The sequence below is a fragment of the Oncorhynchus clarkii genome, chromosome 26, assembly GCF_045791955.1.
Source record: "Oncorhynchus clarkii lewisi isolate Uvic-CL-2024 chromosome 26, UVic_Ocla_1.0, whole genome shotgun sequence".
Lineage (NCBI taxonomy): Eukaryota > Metazoa > Chordata > Actinopteri > Salmoniformes > Salmonidae > Oncorhynchus > Oncorhynchus clarkii.
The window spans coordinates 41,002,415-41,019,466 of NC_092172.1; the positions used below are offsets into that span (position 1 = coordinate 41,002,415).

General features: G+C 43.6%; 1 protein-coding gene across 1 annotated transcript in view; it reads left to right on the forward strand.

Moving 5' to 3' along the window:
- The first annotated feature begins 14,000 nt into the window (after positions 1-14,000).
- LOC139384455 (high affinity cAMP-specific and IBMX-insensitive 3',5'-cyclic phosphodiesterase 8A-like) overlaps positions 14,001-17,052 on the forward strand; it is a 185,316-nt gene continuing 182,264 nt past the window's right edge. The window contains exon 1 of the mRNA XM_071129225.1: positions 14,001-14,218. Coding sequence (XP_070985326.1) covers positions 14,090-14,218 — 129 coding nt within the window. The 5' untranslated portion in view covers positions 14,001-14,089. The remainder of the gene's footprint in view (positions 14,219-17,052) is intronic.

Below are 17,052 nucleotides of genomic sequence, written 5' to 3' on the forward strand. Positions count from 1 at the left end.
CTGAATACCCTGAATGACCCAGATCTGAATACCCTGAATGACCCAGATCTGAATACCCTGAATGACCCAGCCATGAATACCCTGAATGACCCAGCCCTGAATACCCTGAATGACCCAGATCTGAATACCCTGAATGACCCAGATCTGAATACCCTGAATGACCCAGATCTGAATACCCTGAATGACCCAGCCATGAATACCCTGAATGACCCAGCCCTGAATACCCTGAATGACCCAGATCTGAATACCATGAATGACCCAGATCTGAATACCATGAATGACCCAGATCTGAATACCATGAATGACCCAGCCCTGAATACCCTGAATGACCCAGATCTGAATACCCTGAATGACCCAGCCCTGAATACCCTGAATGACCCAGCCCTGAATACCCTGAATGACCCAGATCTGAATACCATGAATGACCCCGTCCTGAATACCCATCCCCCTCCCGGATACACACCAGGTTGTAAGCACTTCTGAGATCCCAATTTGGTGAAGAAGCGAGCCCCATGCAATGACTCGGTCACACTGGCTATGAGAGGCAGCGGGTAACTGTACTTCACCGTGATCTGATTTAAACCTCTATAGTCAATGCACAGGCGTAAACCTCTATAGTCAATGCACAGGCGTAAACCTCTATAGTGAATGCACAGGCGTAAACCTCTATGGTCAATGCACAGGCGTAAACCTCTATGGTCAATGCACAGGCGTAAACCTCTATAGTGAATGCACAGGCGTAAACCTCTATGGTCAATGCACAGGCGTAAACCTCTATAGTGAATGCACAGGCGTAAACCTCTATGGTCAATGCACAGGCATAAACCTCTATAGTGAATGCACAGGCGTAAACCTCTATGGTCAATGCACAGGCGTAAACCTCTATAGTGAATGCACAGGCGTAAACCTCTATGGTCAATGCACAGGCATAAACCTCTATAGTGAATGCACAGGCGTAAACCTCTATAGTCAATGCACAGGCGTAAACCTCTATGTTCAATGCACAGGCGTTAACCTCTATATTGAATGCACAGGCGTAAACCTCTATAGTCAATGCACAGGCGTAAACCTCTATAGTGAATGCACAGGCGTAAACCTCTATAGTGAATGCACAGGCGTAAACCTCTATAGTGAATGCACAGGCGTAAACCTCTATAGTGAATGCACAGGCGTAAACCTCTATAGTCAATGCACAGGCGTAAACCTCTATAGACAATGCACAGAAAAGAAACTGGAGGAGGAAGTTAAAGTGGAAGGCCAAATATATTTTTGTCCCAGAGATTCGGTGACATGTGTTTCCATAGTGACAGAGGATACACGTGACTATATACTATCCATATACACACAATTTGGGAGACAAGCCTATACACGGTGTATACACCCAAAATATATACCCCGCAAATCCATATACATTGTAAATAAGAATTAGTTCTTAACTGACTTGCCTAGTTAAATAAAGGTTAAATAAAATAAAAAACATTTTAAAAAAATATACACATACCATTAACACATAGAAGCTAAATATGATGTGGCAGATTACTGTAGACACAACTTGTAAACAAAAACATGTAACTGTATGGATTGTTGTCCCATACAGCACTGAACGAGAGCACATTTTAACTGACTTGTAAAAAGTTGTCTATTAATCAGCTACCAAAAAGCAAAAGTATACATTCATCATGAATATTCGTAGTTGCCATTTCAGCCTATTGGATCTCTGTGTTTACAGGTCTATAAAACGGACAATGATTTCATAATGCTGTTTATTGGTGTACGTAGTGGAGGCAACCGACTACTTATATTCCATATTTGAGCAATATCAGATCTGGTAATATTGGGTTACATGAGCATATATATGTAGCCCACACCACCCTCCTCCAGCCGAGCGTTATTCTGCATGTTTTCAGTCACATTAACTATCAATTTAACCACTTTTGCAGTAAAATATTTTGTTCACAACTATCCATTTCATAAATGGGAGACATTAGAGATGTGGAAAAAATCTGGTTGTGTTTTGTTCTACTTCAAAAGTTGAATGGCTTTTTGAGGATTTGCCTCTAGCCTGTACAAACAGGACATTATTAGCCTGTTGCTTTTCATTAGTTACAGGTCGCGCTCTAGGGGCAGTCCTTAAGAATTGGAGTGGTCGTGTGTCCCACTTCAAGAACAACAAAAAACACCTGAATGCGATCTGGTGAAGGGCTAAATTATAAATTGTAAACTAGTTGGCGCTCATTCAAATGTTTTAAGCTGAATTACCACAGGGAGAGGTGGTAAACTAATATATTTAATGAAGATATCTCGCTTAGTTAAAGAAAAGTTGTTTAGCCTAGCAGTTCAATGGACTAGTTGTTGAATGAACAAATGGCTCCAAATAAGCAGATAGCCGCGCGCTTTAACGCACAGGGTAGCCTAGTTACCATGCAGGTATGATGACAACCCCCCCGGTGTCCGACCGTAAATGTAAATGGAAGAAAGTCAAAGCTGACGAGATTTTTGGGGGGGGGGGGGGGGGGGGGAGATGGAAGGCAACAAAACGCACAGTAGGCCAATAGAAAAAGGGACGTCGGGAAATCATGGACCACAGTCACCGCAACCCGAGGTTTGACAATATATTATCGTATAATATTTTATAAATGTAAACTAATAAACGTAGGTCTACTCTATAGCCTACAATGAACGCATATTGCTATTAGACCACAGACTATAATAGGAAGACAGGCTGGGCTAGTGTACCTTCTGGCTGCCTGTGACAGAATGGAAGTTAGCAGATGGCTCCTAACAGGACGCTTTATGTCCCTTAGAGTCCTACCTGCTGATCCCTAATCAGATCGACACCACAACAGGACAGTGAAGAATGTAGGTTACAGTCAGTGAGTCAGGATGTGGGGGTTGAAAGGGCTTATTTACTAGACTGAGACACTTTATCTTAGTCACAGTACACCATGGTCATGTTCATGTTTAGTCTTTCACCACACTGTTTGACCATGGTGGACCACACAGTTTAACAACAGTTATATGACCATGGTGGACCACACAGTTTAACAACAGTTATATGACCATGGTGGACCACACAGTTTAATATCAGTTATATAAACACTGTGGACTACACAGTTTAATATCAGTTATATGACCATGGTGGACTACACAGTTTAATATCAGTTATATGACCATGGTGGACTACACAGTTTAATATCAGTTATATAAACACTGTGGACTACACAGTTTAATAACAGTTATATGACCATGGTGGACTACACAGTTTAATATCAGTTATATAAACACTGTGGACTACACAGTTTAATATCAGTTATATGACCATGGTGGACCACACAGTTTAATAAAGGTTATATAATCATAAACACTGTGGACTACACAGTTTAATATCAGTTATATAATCATGACCATGGTGGACTACACAGTTTAATATCAGTTATATGACCATGGTGGACTACACAGTTTAATAACAGTTATATGACCATGGTGGACTACACAGTTTAATATCAGTTATATGACCATGGTGGACTACACAGTTTAATAACAGTTATATGACCATGGTGGACTACACAGTTTAATATCAGTTATATGACCATGGTGGACTACACAGTTTAATAACAGTTATATGACCATGGTGGACTACACAGTTTAATATCAGTTATATAATCATGACCATGGTGGACTACACAGTTTAATATCAGTTATATGACCATGGTGGACTACACAGTTTAATAACAGTTATATGACCATGGTGGACTACACAGTTTAATATCAGTTATATGACCATGGTGGACTACACAGTTTAATATCAGTTATATGACCATGGTGGACTACACAGTTTAATATCAGTTATATGACCATGGTGGACCACACAGTTTAATATCAGTTATATGACCATGGTGGACCACACAGTTTAATAACAGTTATATGACCATGGTGGACCACACAGTTTAATATCAGTTATATGACCATGGTGGACTACACAGTTTCATATCAGTTATATGACCATGGTGGACCACACAGTTTAATATCAGTTATATGACCATGGTGGACCACACAGTTTAATATCAGTTATATGACCATGGTGGACCACACAGTTTAATATCAGTTATATGACCATGGTGGACCACACAGTTTAATATCAGTTATATGACCATGGTGGACCACACAGTTTAATATCAGTTATATGATCATGGTGGACCACACAGTTTAATATCAGTTATATGACCATGGTGGACCACACAGTTTAATATCAGTTATATGACCATGGTGGACCACACAGTTTAATATCAGTTATATGACCATGGTGGACCACACAGTTTAATATCAGTTATATAATCATGACCATGGTGGACCACACAGTTTAATATCAGTTATATGACCATGGTGGACCACACAGTTTAATATCAGTTATATGACCATGGTGGACTACACAGTTTAATATCAGTTATATAATCATGACCATGGTGGACTACACAGTTTAATATCAGTTATATGACCATGGTGGACCACACAGTTTAATATCAGTTATATAATCATGGTGGACCACACAGTTTAATATCAGTTATATGACCATGGTGGACCACACAGTTTAATATCAGTTATATGACCATGGTGGACCACACAGTTTAATATCAGTTATATGACCATGGTGGACTACACAGTTTAATATCAGTTATATGACCATGGTGGACCACACAGTTTAATAACAGTTATATGACCATGGTGGACCACACAGTTTAATATCAGTTATATGACCATGGTGGACCACACAGTTTAATATCAGTTATATGACCATGGTGGACTACACAGTTTAATATCAGTTATATGACCATGGTGGACTACACAGTTTAATATCAGTTATATGACCATGGTGGACCACACAGTTTAATATCAGTTATATGACCATGGTGGACTACACAGTTTAATATCAGTTATATGACCATGGTGGACCACACAGTTTAATAACAGTTATATAATCATGACCATGACCTAGGCCAACAGTGTACTTACTGCTGCTCTTCACTAGGCTGGTAAATCCCTCGCATTCTATTAGCCTTATTGTTCCCTGCCACCATGTTGTCAGACCTGGGTCTAATACAGTATGTCAATTACATTAGGGCTCCGGCCCAAATAGCACCCTATTTCCTATGTAAGTGCACTACTTTTGACCAGGGCAGATTTGGGACTATTCCATTGGTTCTATTGTATTGGGCAAGTTCATTTAAAGGGAGAGTTCACCCAAATTACACAATGACACATTGGTTTCCTTACCCTGTAAACAGTCTATGAACAAGGTATGACATCAATCCATGTTTTGGTTTAGTAAGGATAAGGATAAGGGTAAGGAATCCAATATGTAATTTTGTAATTTGGGTGAACTATCCCTTTAAGTGATTCTTAAGTATCTGTAAGTATTTGACTCAGGTCTTCTGCTTCTATTGTAAATAGTTTGATATGTCATGTAGATTTGATGGATCAGAAAGTGGCACAGTATTAATAATCATTATCTCATTGAGGGGGAGCTTTAGGAGACTGACTTTTGTTATAGAATGAGAGAGAGAGAGAGAGAGAGTCAGAAAGTTAGTTTTGGAACTTTAGTGAGTGTTGCTTACTGTTAATTTGTATTGTTTATTTAATTTGTTGTTTATTATCTACTTCACTTGCTTTGGCAATGTGAGATGTCAGAGAGAGAGAGAGAGAGAGAGAGAGAGAGAGAGAGAGAGAGAGAGAGAGAGAGAGGGGAACAGAGATTGATCCTGTTATCTTTAATACCTGTACTCTCCTGACATCTCCTGGTGGAATAGAGGCATGACACCCTGAAAGAAAACCTGCATACTGCTAATATCTGCCATTTCTGCATTGGAGCACCACATCCAGTAACTAGATCTTTGATAAGTATAGTAATGTTCAAGAATACACAACACAAATACACAAATTGTTGGATCTACACTTCTTCCGGAGGGAACTTTATTTGTGTGAACTTCATTCTAAACATGGAAGTTAATTGAATTGTGCAAATGCTAGTCTCTTGGCTGTGAGAAAAGACTATGCTAGTCTCTTGGCTATGAGAAAATACTATGCTAGTCTCTTGGCTGTGAGAAAATACTATGTTAATGCTTGTCCCTTGGCTGTGAGAAAGACTTTGCTAATGCTAGTCTCTTGGCTGAGAGAAAAGACTATGCTAATGCTAGTCTCTTGGCTGTGAGAAAAGACCATGCTAGTCTCTTGGCTGTGAGAAAATACTATGCTAGTATATTGGCTGTGAGAAAAGACTATGCTAATGCTAGTCTCTTGGCTGAGAGAAAAGACTATGCTAATGCTAGTCTCTTGGCTGAGAGAAAATACTATGCTAATCCTAGTCCCTTGGTTGTGAGAAAATACTGTGCTAATGCTAGTCCCTTGGCTGTGAGAAAATACTATGCTAATGCTAGTCTCTTGGCTGAGAGAAAAGACTATGCTAATGCTAGTCTCTTGGCTGAGAGAAAATACTATGCTAATGCTAGTCTCTTGGCTGTGAGAAAAGACTATGCCTATGCTAGTCCCTTGGCTGTGAGAAAAGACTATGCTAATACTAGTCCCTTGGCTGTGAGAAAATACTATGCTAATGCTAGTCTCTTGGCTGAGAGAAAATACTATGCTAATCCTAGTCCCTTGGTTGTGAGAAAATACTGTGCTAATGCTAGTCCCTTGGCTGTGAGAAAATACTATGCTAGTCTCTTGGCTGTGAGAAAAAAACTATGCTAATGCTAGTCTCTTGGCTGTGAGAAAAAAACTATGCTAATGCTAGTCCCTTGGTTGTGAGAAAATGCTATGCTAGTCCCTTGGCTGTGAGAAAATACTTTGCTAGTCTCTTGGCTGTGAAAAAAAAAATGCTAATGCTAGTCTCTTGGTTGAGAGAAAAGACTGTGCTAATGCTAGTCTCTTGGCTGTGAGAAACGACTATGCTAATGCTAGTCCCTTGGCTGTGAGAAAAGACCATACTAATGCTTGTCCCTTGGCTGTGAGAAAACACTATGCTAATGCTAGTCTCTTGGTTGAGAAAAAAGACTAAGCTAATGCTAGTCTCTTGGCTGTGAGAAAATACTATGCGAGTCTCTTGGCTGTGAGAAAAAAACTATGCTAATGCTAGTCTCTTGGCTGTGAGAAAAGACTATGCCTATGCTAGTCCCTTGGCTGTGAGAAAATACTATGCTAATACTAGTCCCTTGGCTGTGAGAAAAGACTATGCTAATGCTAGTCTCTTGGCTGAGAGAAAATACTATGCTAATCCTAGTCCCTTGGTTGTGAGAAAATACTGTGCTAATGCTAGTCTCTTGGCTGTGAGAAAATACTACGCTAGTCTCTTGGCTGTGAGAAAATACTATGCGAGTCTCTTGGCTGTGAGAAAAAAACTATGCTAATGCTAGTCCCTTGGCAGTGAGAAAATACTATGCTAGTCCCTTGGCTGTGAGAAAATACTATGCTACTCTCTTGGCTGTGAGAAAAAAAACAATGCTAGTGCTTGTCCCTTGGCTGTGAGAAAAGACTATGCTAATGCTAGTCTCTTGGCTGAGAGAAAAGACTATGCTATTGCTAGTCCCTTGGCTGTGAGAAAATACTAAAAGGCTAGTCTGGTCAAAAGTAGTACTCTATATAGGGAATAGGGAGCCATTTAGGATACCGTTCATGTCATGGTAATAATGACAGCAGCAGTTGTACATGTGCAGTGATGATGTGTAACCCTGTGATAATTAAGCACCTGTTTCAAACTAAGGCTGCCCAATGAATCAAATTTTAATCACAATTGCAATATTTAGATTTTTTTTTTTCAGGCCTTAAGTTCAAATGTAATAAGGGTCCCCTGGAAAACTCTGACCAACACTTTGGTTCCTAGCCTGTCACAACAACTTCTACTGTACCTGTTGTTTTCATTAGTTGTCATGGCAAACAACACCAACCATAGAATCAGAACACTCATTGTATTTCTATGATCCCAACAGTTCACCCAAGTGTTTTGATCTAAATCGCACGTAAAATCTCAATCCCAATATTTGGTTAAAAAAAGTTTGCTGAAACTTGTTACCTGAAAAAGTATATATCCATATACCTGGCACTGATCACTGCACACAGTATCAGATGACCAGATGGCCCGAAAGTAGTGTACTATACACTGAGTGTACAACTCAATATTGGAAAGATGTTCTTAACGTTTTGTACACTCAGTGTATAGGGAATAGGGTGCCATTTGAGACGACATCAACAAGCCCAAATAACAGAATGATCGTTTTCAGTTGAACGAATAGAATGAGATCATGTTCATCTTAACCATCTAAAATTTAACATGGAAAATGTACTCATTTTTATTTTCAAGAAACAGTCAGTCCTGTATCACTAATAGTTTGATTCACAAAGCAACTCAAGAGTAGGAGTGGTGATCTAGAATCAGTTTAGCCTTTTATATCATAATGAATATGATTCTATGGACAGCGGGGACCTGATCCTAGATCAGCACTCCTACTCTGAGACACTTTATGAATACAGGCTCTGGGATCGCCAGCCCTCCTCCTACTAGCAGGCCTTTATTCTACTGATCACCTGCTAGTCAGGACCTTGATCAGTACAGGGTGTGTACCAGCTAGTCAGGACCTTGATCAGTACAGGGTGTGTACCTGCTAGTCGGGACCTTGATCAGTACAGGGTGTGTACCAGCTAGTCAGGACCTTGATCAGTACAGGGTGTGTACCAGCTAGTCAGGACCTTGATCAGTACAGGGTGTGTACCAGCTAGTCAGGACCTTGATCAGTACAGGGTGTGTACCTGCTAGTCGGGACCTTGATCAGTACAGGGTGTGTACCTGCTAGTCAGGACCTTGATCAGTACAGGGTGTGTACCTGCTAGTCGGGACCTTGATCAGTACAGGGTGTGTACCAGCTAGTCAGGACCTTGATCAGTACAGGGTGTGTACCTGCTAGTCAGGACCTTGATCAGTACAGGGTGTGTACCTGCTAGTCAGGACCTTGATCAGTACAGGGTGTGTACCAGCTAGTCAGGACCTTGATCAGTACAGGGTGTGTACCTGCTAGTCAGGACCTTGATCAGTACAGGGTGTGTACCAGCTAGTCAGGACCTTGATCAGTACAGGGTGTGTACCTGCTAGTCAGGACCTTGATCAGTACAGGGTGTGTACCAGCTAGTCAGGACCTTGATCAGTACAGGGTGTGTACCAGCTAGTCAGGACCTTGATCAGTACAGGGTGTGTACCTGCTAGTCAGGACCTTGATCAGTACAGGGTGTGTACCTGCTAGTCAGGACCTTGATCAGTACAGGGTGTGTACCAACAGGCCTTTATTCTACTGTAGAATAGGATAGATACTTTATTGCCAATTGCTGGAAATTGTTAATTTTGCCGTCAGAGTAAACTATCTCACATTTTTGTTATTTGTTATTTCATCAGGATCCCCATTATCAAGGCCAGATCACCGAACGGGCACGCAGGGTTGGGGGCCCCCTGGAGGTCGGGCCCCCCCCACCCCAGATAGCATATAATGAACAGGTCGGTTGGGGGCCCCCTGAAGGTCGCCCCCCCCCCCCCCCCCAGATAGCATATTATGAACACGTCGGTTGGGGGCCCCCTGAAGGTCGGCCCCCCCCCTCAGATAGCACATTATGAACACATCAGTTGGGGGCCCCCTGAAGGTCGGCCCCCCCCCCCCCCCCAGATAGCATATTATGAACACGTCGGTTGGGGGCCCCCTGAAGGTCGGCCCCCCCCCCCCCAGATAGCATATTATGAACACGTCGGTTGGGGGCCCCCTGGAGGTCAGGCCCCCCAGATAGCATATTATGAACACGTCGGTTGGGGGCCCCCTGAAGGTCGCCCCCCCCCCCCCCCCCCCCCCCCCAGATAGCATATTATGAACACGTCGATTGGGGGCCCCCTGGAGGTCAGGCCCCCCAGATAGCATATTATGAACACGTCGGTTGGGGGCCCCCTGAAGGTCGGCCCCCCCCCCCCCCAGATAGCATATTATGAACACGTCGGTTGGGGGCCCCCTGGAGGTCAGGCCCCCCAGATAGCATATTATGAACACGTCGGTTGGGGGCCCCCTGAAGTTCGCCCCCCCCCCCCCCCCCCAGATAGCATATTATGAACACGTCGGTTGGGGGCCCCCTGAAGGTCGGCCCCCCCCCTCAGATAGCACATTATGAACACATCAGTTGGGGGCCCCCTGAAGGTCGGCCCCCCCCCCCCCCCCAGATAGCATATTATGAACACGTCGGTTGGGGGCCCCCTGAAGGTCGGCCCCCCCCCCCCAGATAGCATATTATGAACACGTCGGTTGGGGGCCCCCTGGAGGTCAGGCCCCCCAGATAGCATATTATGAACACGTCGGTTGGGGGCCCCCTGAAGGTCGCCCCCCCCCCCCCCCCCCCCCCCCCAGATAGCATATTATGAACACGTCGATTGGGGGCCCCCTGGAGGTCAGGCCCCCCAGATAGCAGTCGGTTGGGGGCCCCCTGAAGGTCGGCCCCCCCCCCCCCCCCAGATAGCACATTATGAACACATCGGTTGGGGGCACCCTGGAGGTCGGCCCCCCCCCCCCCCCCCAAATTGCATATTATGAACACCTCGGTTGGGGGCCCCCTGGAGGTCGGGCCCCTCCAGATTGCATATGAACACATCATAAGCCATGACAAAAGAATTGCAGGAATTTTAAACTGCAGCATGTTCTCTCAGTCTCATTGCAAAATGTATAGAACAGCTATTGCAGCAGTTGCTCTTCCTGGGGTCCACACAGAACATAAAACATGACATAATACAGAACATTAATGGACATGAACAGGTGAAGGACAGGGATACATGCATTTAAAATAAGAATATAGAAATTTAAAAAAAGGTCCTGTTTGACATCTGTGCTCTCTACACAAGAAACTCTTTGATGAAGGTGTAGCATACCCTAGTCATACTCTAGTCATACCCTGGTCATACCATAGTCATACCCTAGTCATACCCTAGTCATACCCTAGTCATACCCTGGTCATACCCTGGTCATACCATAGTCATACCCTAGTCATACTCTAGTCATACCCTACTCATACCCTAGTCATACCCTAGTCATACCCTAGTCATACCCTGGTCATACCCTGGTCATACCATAGTCATACCCTAGTCATACCCTGGTCATACCCTACTCATACCCTAGTCATACCCTAGTCATACCCTAGTCATACCCTGGTCATACCATAGTCATACCCTAGTCATACCCTACTCATACCCTAGTCATACCTTAGTCATACCCTAGTCATACCCTAGTCATACCCTAGTCATACCCTGGTCATACCCTAGTCATACCCTAGTCATACCCTGGTCATACCATAGTCATACCCTGGTCACACCCTAGTCATACCCTAGTCGTACCTTAGTCGTACCCTAGTCATACCCTAGTCATACCCTAGTACAGTGGTATTCAAAGTGGGGGTCGAGAACCCTGGATGAGTCGCGGGGGAATTGCAGTGGGGTTGCCAAACTATATCAAAATATTTATTAGAATTTTTGTTGGAATAAAAAAAGTCAAGATTTCATATTATTGTATGGGACAATAATACCAATGTTTTTTAAAAATATAATTTGATTGAGTAATTTTGATAAGAGAGATAAAGATGTTAAGAATTGAAGGTTATTTGTTAGTGTACAGATTTGAAGGTGTCATTAGATTTGCGGTGATTAATTTTTTTTTGTAGAACGAATGTGAGAAGGTTACTTTTTCTGTTGACTTTTTAAAAGGACATTCTACTCAAAAATACAGGAACGTTTTTTTACATCCAAATCTATTTAAAAAAAAAAAATGCAAATGGCATGTTCTAGAAGGGTCCAGACACCTTTTTTTTGTGATATCACTTGTTATTTTTTAAAAAATGTTTTATTCTTTACTGCAAATCACTTCCTCGTCCTTGTTCTGCAGTTTGGGGCCCTGAAGAACATTAACAAAGGCTCCAAAAACACCCAAATATGTCCTTTAGGAAACACTCTCAGTATAGTGATGCAGGTCTTTAGGTGTTGAACACGTGACATTGTCATTCTGAACTTCATGCACAAGGTTATAATAACTATTGTGTGAATCGAGCTGTTTCCCTTACTCAGCTGTGCAGGCCGGGTGAGTCTGTATAGTATACAAGGCTAGCTAAGTTTTAATGTTAGCAATGTTAGCTAAGCTTATCAAGCTAGCTAAAATGTTATTGGTTGGAGAATTGTTATGACTTCAAAAGCACTTGAACACAATCATGTCAGACGTATCACTTCCCAGTGTCCTATTTCTCACGAGCACGTGAAGCCAGCAACAGTGTACCAGAGACAAATACCATAAAATGACCATAAAACATTTGAAATATATCCCAATTTGTGATACTTATTGGTTGAAGTTTAGAGGTAGACCTAAACAAGACTTATTTAACAGTAGTAGGCTATAACCCATTTTATAATACATATTTTTGCATTATTGGTTATTGAACAGTATAGGGTCCATTGACAATAACGCAATATTAATATTGATAATTTATGCAGTTGATTATTTACAAAAATTGACAAATGAATGAAAATGTATGATGTAATATTGATGTAATCACTGATCATAGAGTAAATGAGAACAGGCTGTGTCCACAAGATCTCCTACAGCTTTAAAAAGAAATACAGGCATACACCCGTGTAAGATATACATTTTCACCCTGAACATATTGTCATCCGGTTTGGGGTGACGTTCGGCTCAGAACCCATTCGAATAGAGGCAGTGTGTGAACGTTCTCTGGTCCATTTCAAAGTTCCCTCTGAGAGCTGGATCCGCCCAGCTGGCTGGAGACGCGTTCTGATTAGCCCGTTGAGGCTCATTTGCATTGACGTCAGTAAAGGCTGTAGGTCAATCCTTGCGGCAGCTTTTATTGGACGTGCTGCTGTCAAGCAGTGCCGAAGAATTGGAAGGGCAAACGCTCGAAAGGCAGAGAAAAATACTTAAATAATTCACCATTATGTAGCGAATTTCTGTATTTTGCGTTTATAAAGAACAATCACCCATCTTCCTTACTGAAAACCGAAACTTGGGGACGCGCAGCGGTCTGTTTTTATGCGATTGGTCTGATCCAGAGGAGGTACCTCTTCAACAGATAATTTGACAGCACTCTTCATATTTTTTTTCAGAAAGAGGAAAAAATTGCAACTCATTTTTACCCAGTTTTCTATCTCGGTCGGGTCGTCATCAAGCTGACAGTGGATGTCTGAATGAAGATTCCACCCAAATATTTCTGTTTCGCCTAATTGGTATTTTTTTGGCAGATAAATGGCATGTTTTGTCGGACTAAATTGCATTTTGTTGCAAGGGGGAGTCTTGAGATTGGAGCGACAGTCGAGGGGAGCACCATGCAGTGTGAATATTGTAGCCTGTTGATGATGGGGTATATGAGGCTGGAACAAACTGTCGTGAGAACCGGATTGTGGCCAATGTCTTGAAATGAAGTGGCTAACCAGATAGTCAAAGAAAAACATTAGTTCAATGGAATTGGATGGTTTTGGGTGGGGAGGACGGTTTCAGCAGAAGGCTTATTGGACGAACATGGATCAAACTTCTGCTTGAATTCAACCAGAAGACTGACGTTTACTTGAAAAGAGTAAAGTTTTTAAAAAATACATACATTCAGAAAGAGAGAGAGAGAGCAAGTGATGTACGAATCCGAGGCGGGGAAGCCGTCTCATGAAGGATAAATCGGCCCTGGAATAGAACCACAGAACAGCGGCGTTCTATAATAACGGGATTCGTGTTAGCAATAATAAAACGACGCGTGTAGAAAATCTCTCTAAATTGCTTCATGTAAAAAAAAAATTAAAAAGCAGAGAGAGGAAATCTGTTTCCTGGTTAGGGGGGGTGGGTGGGTGGGGGGGAAGGAACATCTATTATTCATGCTTAGTGTTAGAGAAACTAGAGAGAGCGTTTAGCATTACGATTTATCAAGAGGGAGAAAAAGACCCCCCCAGAAGATATCAGTGGAGGGATACCGAATGACAGTCGTCCAGGTATTGGTAAAGCACTTGAGCTAGAGGGATTGTCAGAAGTGGGGTTGAAGCATGGGCTGTGCTTCAAGCATTCATATCTCCGATAGGGTGGTCTATCAAAGTGGAAAGGAATCAGACGATTCCCAGCAGACCAATGCCACTCCTGCCCCAGGACTTCTGATCAAACCCAGCACTATCAAGGTGAGACACACACAGGCCACTCTTCTTGGAGAAGAGCCACACACAGACACACACACACAGACACACACAGGCCACTCGTCTTGGAGAAGAGCCACACACACACACACAGACACACACACACACACAACAGACCCACACACACACATACCCACACACACACACAGTTTCTCCTTATGTGTTATGTCTAAATGTCCCATACTTCCTTCTACAGTACCATCCAATGTATTTATGATTCTGTGATATGAGGATGTTGAAACGGGTGCTGTACGGCATTCATATGGACCATCAAACCTTATGATGTGCAGCATCAACCTCCTCTTCTGTCCGTCTTTACTTTCCGAGCAGGAGAAGTGGATTAGGCGTCAGGTCCAAATGTATGACCTCGGTGACCCACGCCCCCTCCCTCCACACAGAGCAGGTCGAAGGGGGGGTCATACAGACCGTATTGTTCAGTGTTCCATAACACTATATAGACCATAAGGCCTAGCCAGGCAGGCAGCGTGGAGGACATACATCTCCAAACAACGTCACAGTTTCCCCGGCTATTTTCTCTCATGAATAGATGGCATTTGTTTACAGCTTGTGGTTATTTCATATCCAGCCAACTCTGTGTGTGGGAGTAGTTGAAATTCAATCTAACAAGCAGTACAGAATTTGTACAGTTGCATACTGACACATGTTGGGCCTACAGTATTTAAACGTGTAATGTTTGTAAATAAAATAGCAGGATGTTATTTGAACTCTGTAAAAATTAACAGGTGGACTCCTGTCAAATGTAGGACACCTACACTTTGTGTGTGTGTGTGTGTGTGTGTGTGTGTGTGTGTGTGTGTGTGTGTGTGTGTGTGTTCTCCAAGAAGAGTGGCCTGTGTGTGTGTGTGTGTGTGTGTGTGTGTGCATAGTGCTTGGCAGTACTGTAGTTGTGTAAATGAAGATACAGTGAACATTACCGTGGTTTAATTGAATATTCCCTGTAGTCATCATTGGGCCGTCGTGTTCATTCACATTAATGCATGTGGACGTGGCTGTTTGGGGCTGTTAGTGTAGAATGTATTCACTCTGACATTCATGTTGTTTACTACGCGTCCAGGATGGTAAAAGCCACGTCATCAGTCTGTTGGGCCATAAAACCAACAAACGGTGACATGTCATCTAATGTGGTACTGATTGAAATCTAGCAGGACTTTTCTGTCCACACACAGTTTGATCTGGGCATAGAGTACGTCCAACTCACAATGTTGATACAGACATGTCAATTAATGTGATCGAAATCACGTCATGGACTTTAATCACGTCACAATGTCATCCTTTATCTAGGATATAGTACAGTATGTAGGCCTGTCCAATCACAGCAGTATGTAGGCCTGTCCAATCACAGCAGTATGTAGGCCTGTCCGACCACAGCAGTATGTAGGCCTGTCCAATCACAGCAGGTGTAGAGGCAGTATGTAGGCCTGTCCAATCACAGCAGGTGTAGAGGCAGTATGTAGGCCTGTCCAACCACAGCAGTATGTAGGCCTGTCCAACCACAGCAGTATGTAGGCCTGTCCAACCACAGCAGGTGTAGAGGCAGTATGTAGGCCTGTCCAATCACAGCAGGTGTAGAGGCAGTATGTAGGCCTGTCCAACCACAGCAGGTGTAGAGGCAGTATGTAGGCCTGTCCAACCACAGCAGTATGTAGGCCTGTCCAATCACAGCAGGTGTAGAGGCAGTATGTAGGCCTGTCCAACCACAGCAAGTGTAGAGGCAGTATGTAGGCCTGTCCAACCACAGCAGTATGTAGGCCTGTCCAATCACAGCAGGTGTAGAGGCAGTATGTAGGCCTGTCCAACCACAGCAGTATGTAGGCCTGTCCAATCACAGCAGGTGTAGAGGCAGTATGTAGGCCTGTCCAATCACAGCAGTATGTAGGCCTGTCCAATCACAGCCGGTATAGAGGTAGTATGTAGGCCTGTCCAATCACAGCAGGTGTAGAGGCAGTATGTAGGCCTGTCCAACCACAGCAGTATGTAGAACTGTCCAACTACAGCAGTATGTAGGACTGTCCAACCACAGCAGGTGTAGAGGCAGTATGTAGGCCTGTCCAACCACAGCAGTATGTAGGCCTGTCCAACCACAGCAGGTGTAGAGGCAGTATGTAGGCCTGTCCAACCACAGCAGTATGTAGGCCTGTCCAACCACAGCAGTATGTAGGCCTGTCCAACCACAGCAGGTGTAGAGGCAGTATGTAGGCCTGTCCAACCACAGCAGGTGTGGAGGCAGTATGTGTGGAGGCAGAGATGTGTGGGGGCAGTATGTGTGGGGGCAGTATGTGTGGAGGCAGTATGTGTGGAGGCAGTATGTAGACATGTCCAACCACAGCAGGTGTGGAGGCAGTATGTGTGGAGGCAATATGTGTGGGGGCAATATGTGTGGAGGCAGTATGTGTGGAGGCAGTATGTCAACCACAGCAGGTGTCGAGGCAGTATGTGTCGAGGCAGCATGTGTGGAGGCAGCATGTGTGGAGGCAGCATGTGTGGAGGCAGCATGTGTGGAGGCAGCATGTGTAGAGGCAGCATGTGTAGAGGCAGCATGTGTAGAGGCAGCATGTGTAGAGGCAGCATGTGTAGAGGCAGCATGTGTAGAGGCAGCATGTGTAGAGGCAGCAGGTGTAGAGGCAGCAGGTGTAGAGGCAGCAGGTGTAGAGGCAGCAGGTGTAGAGGCAGCAGGTATAGAGGCAGCAGATTTAGAGGCAGTCACAGTTAAAACATCAACACCAGAGGAGTTCAGCACAAGCACCTTTAATCACCCAGAACGTAGAATATTGTGGGATGACCAGTGGATATACAGTACA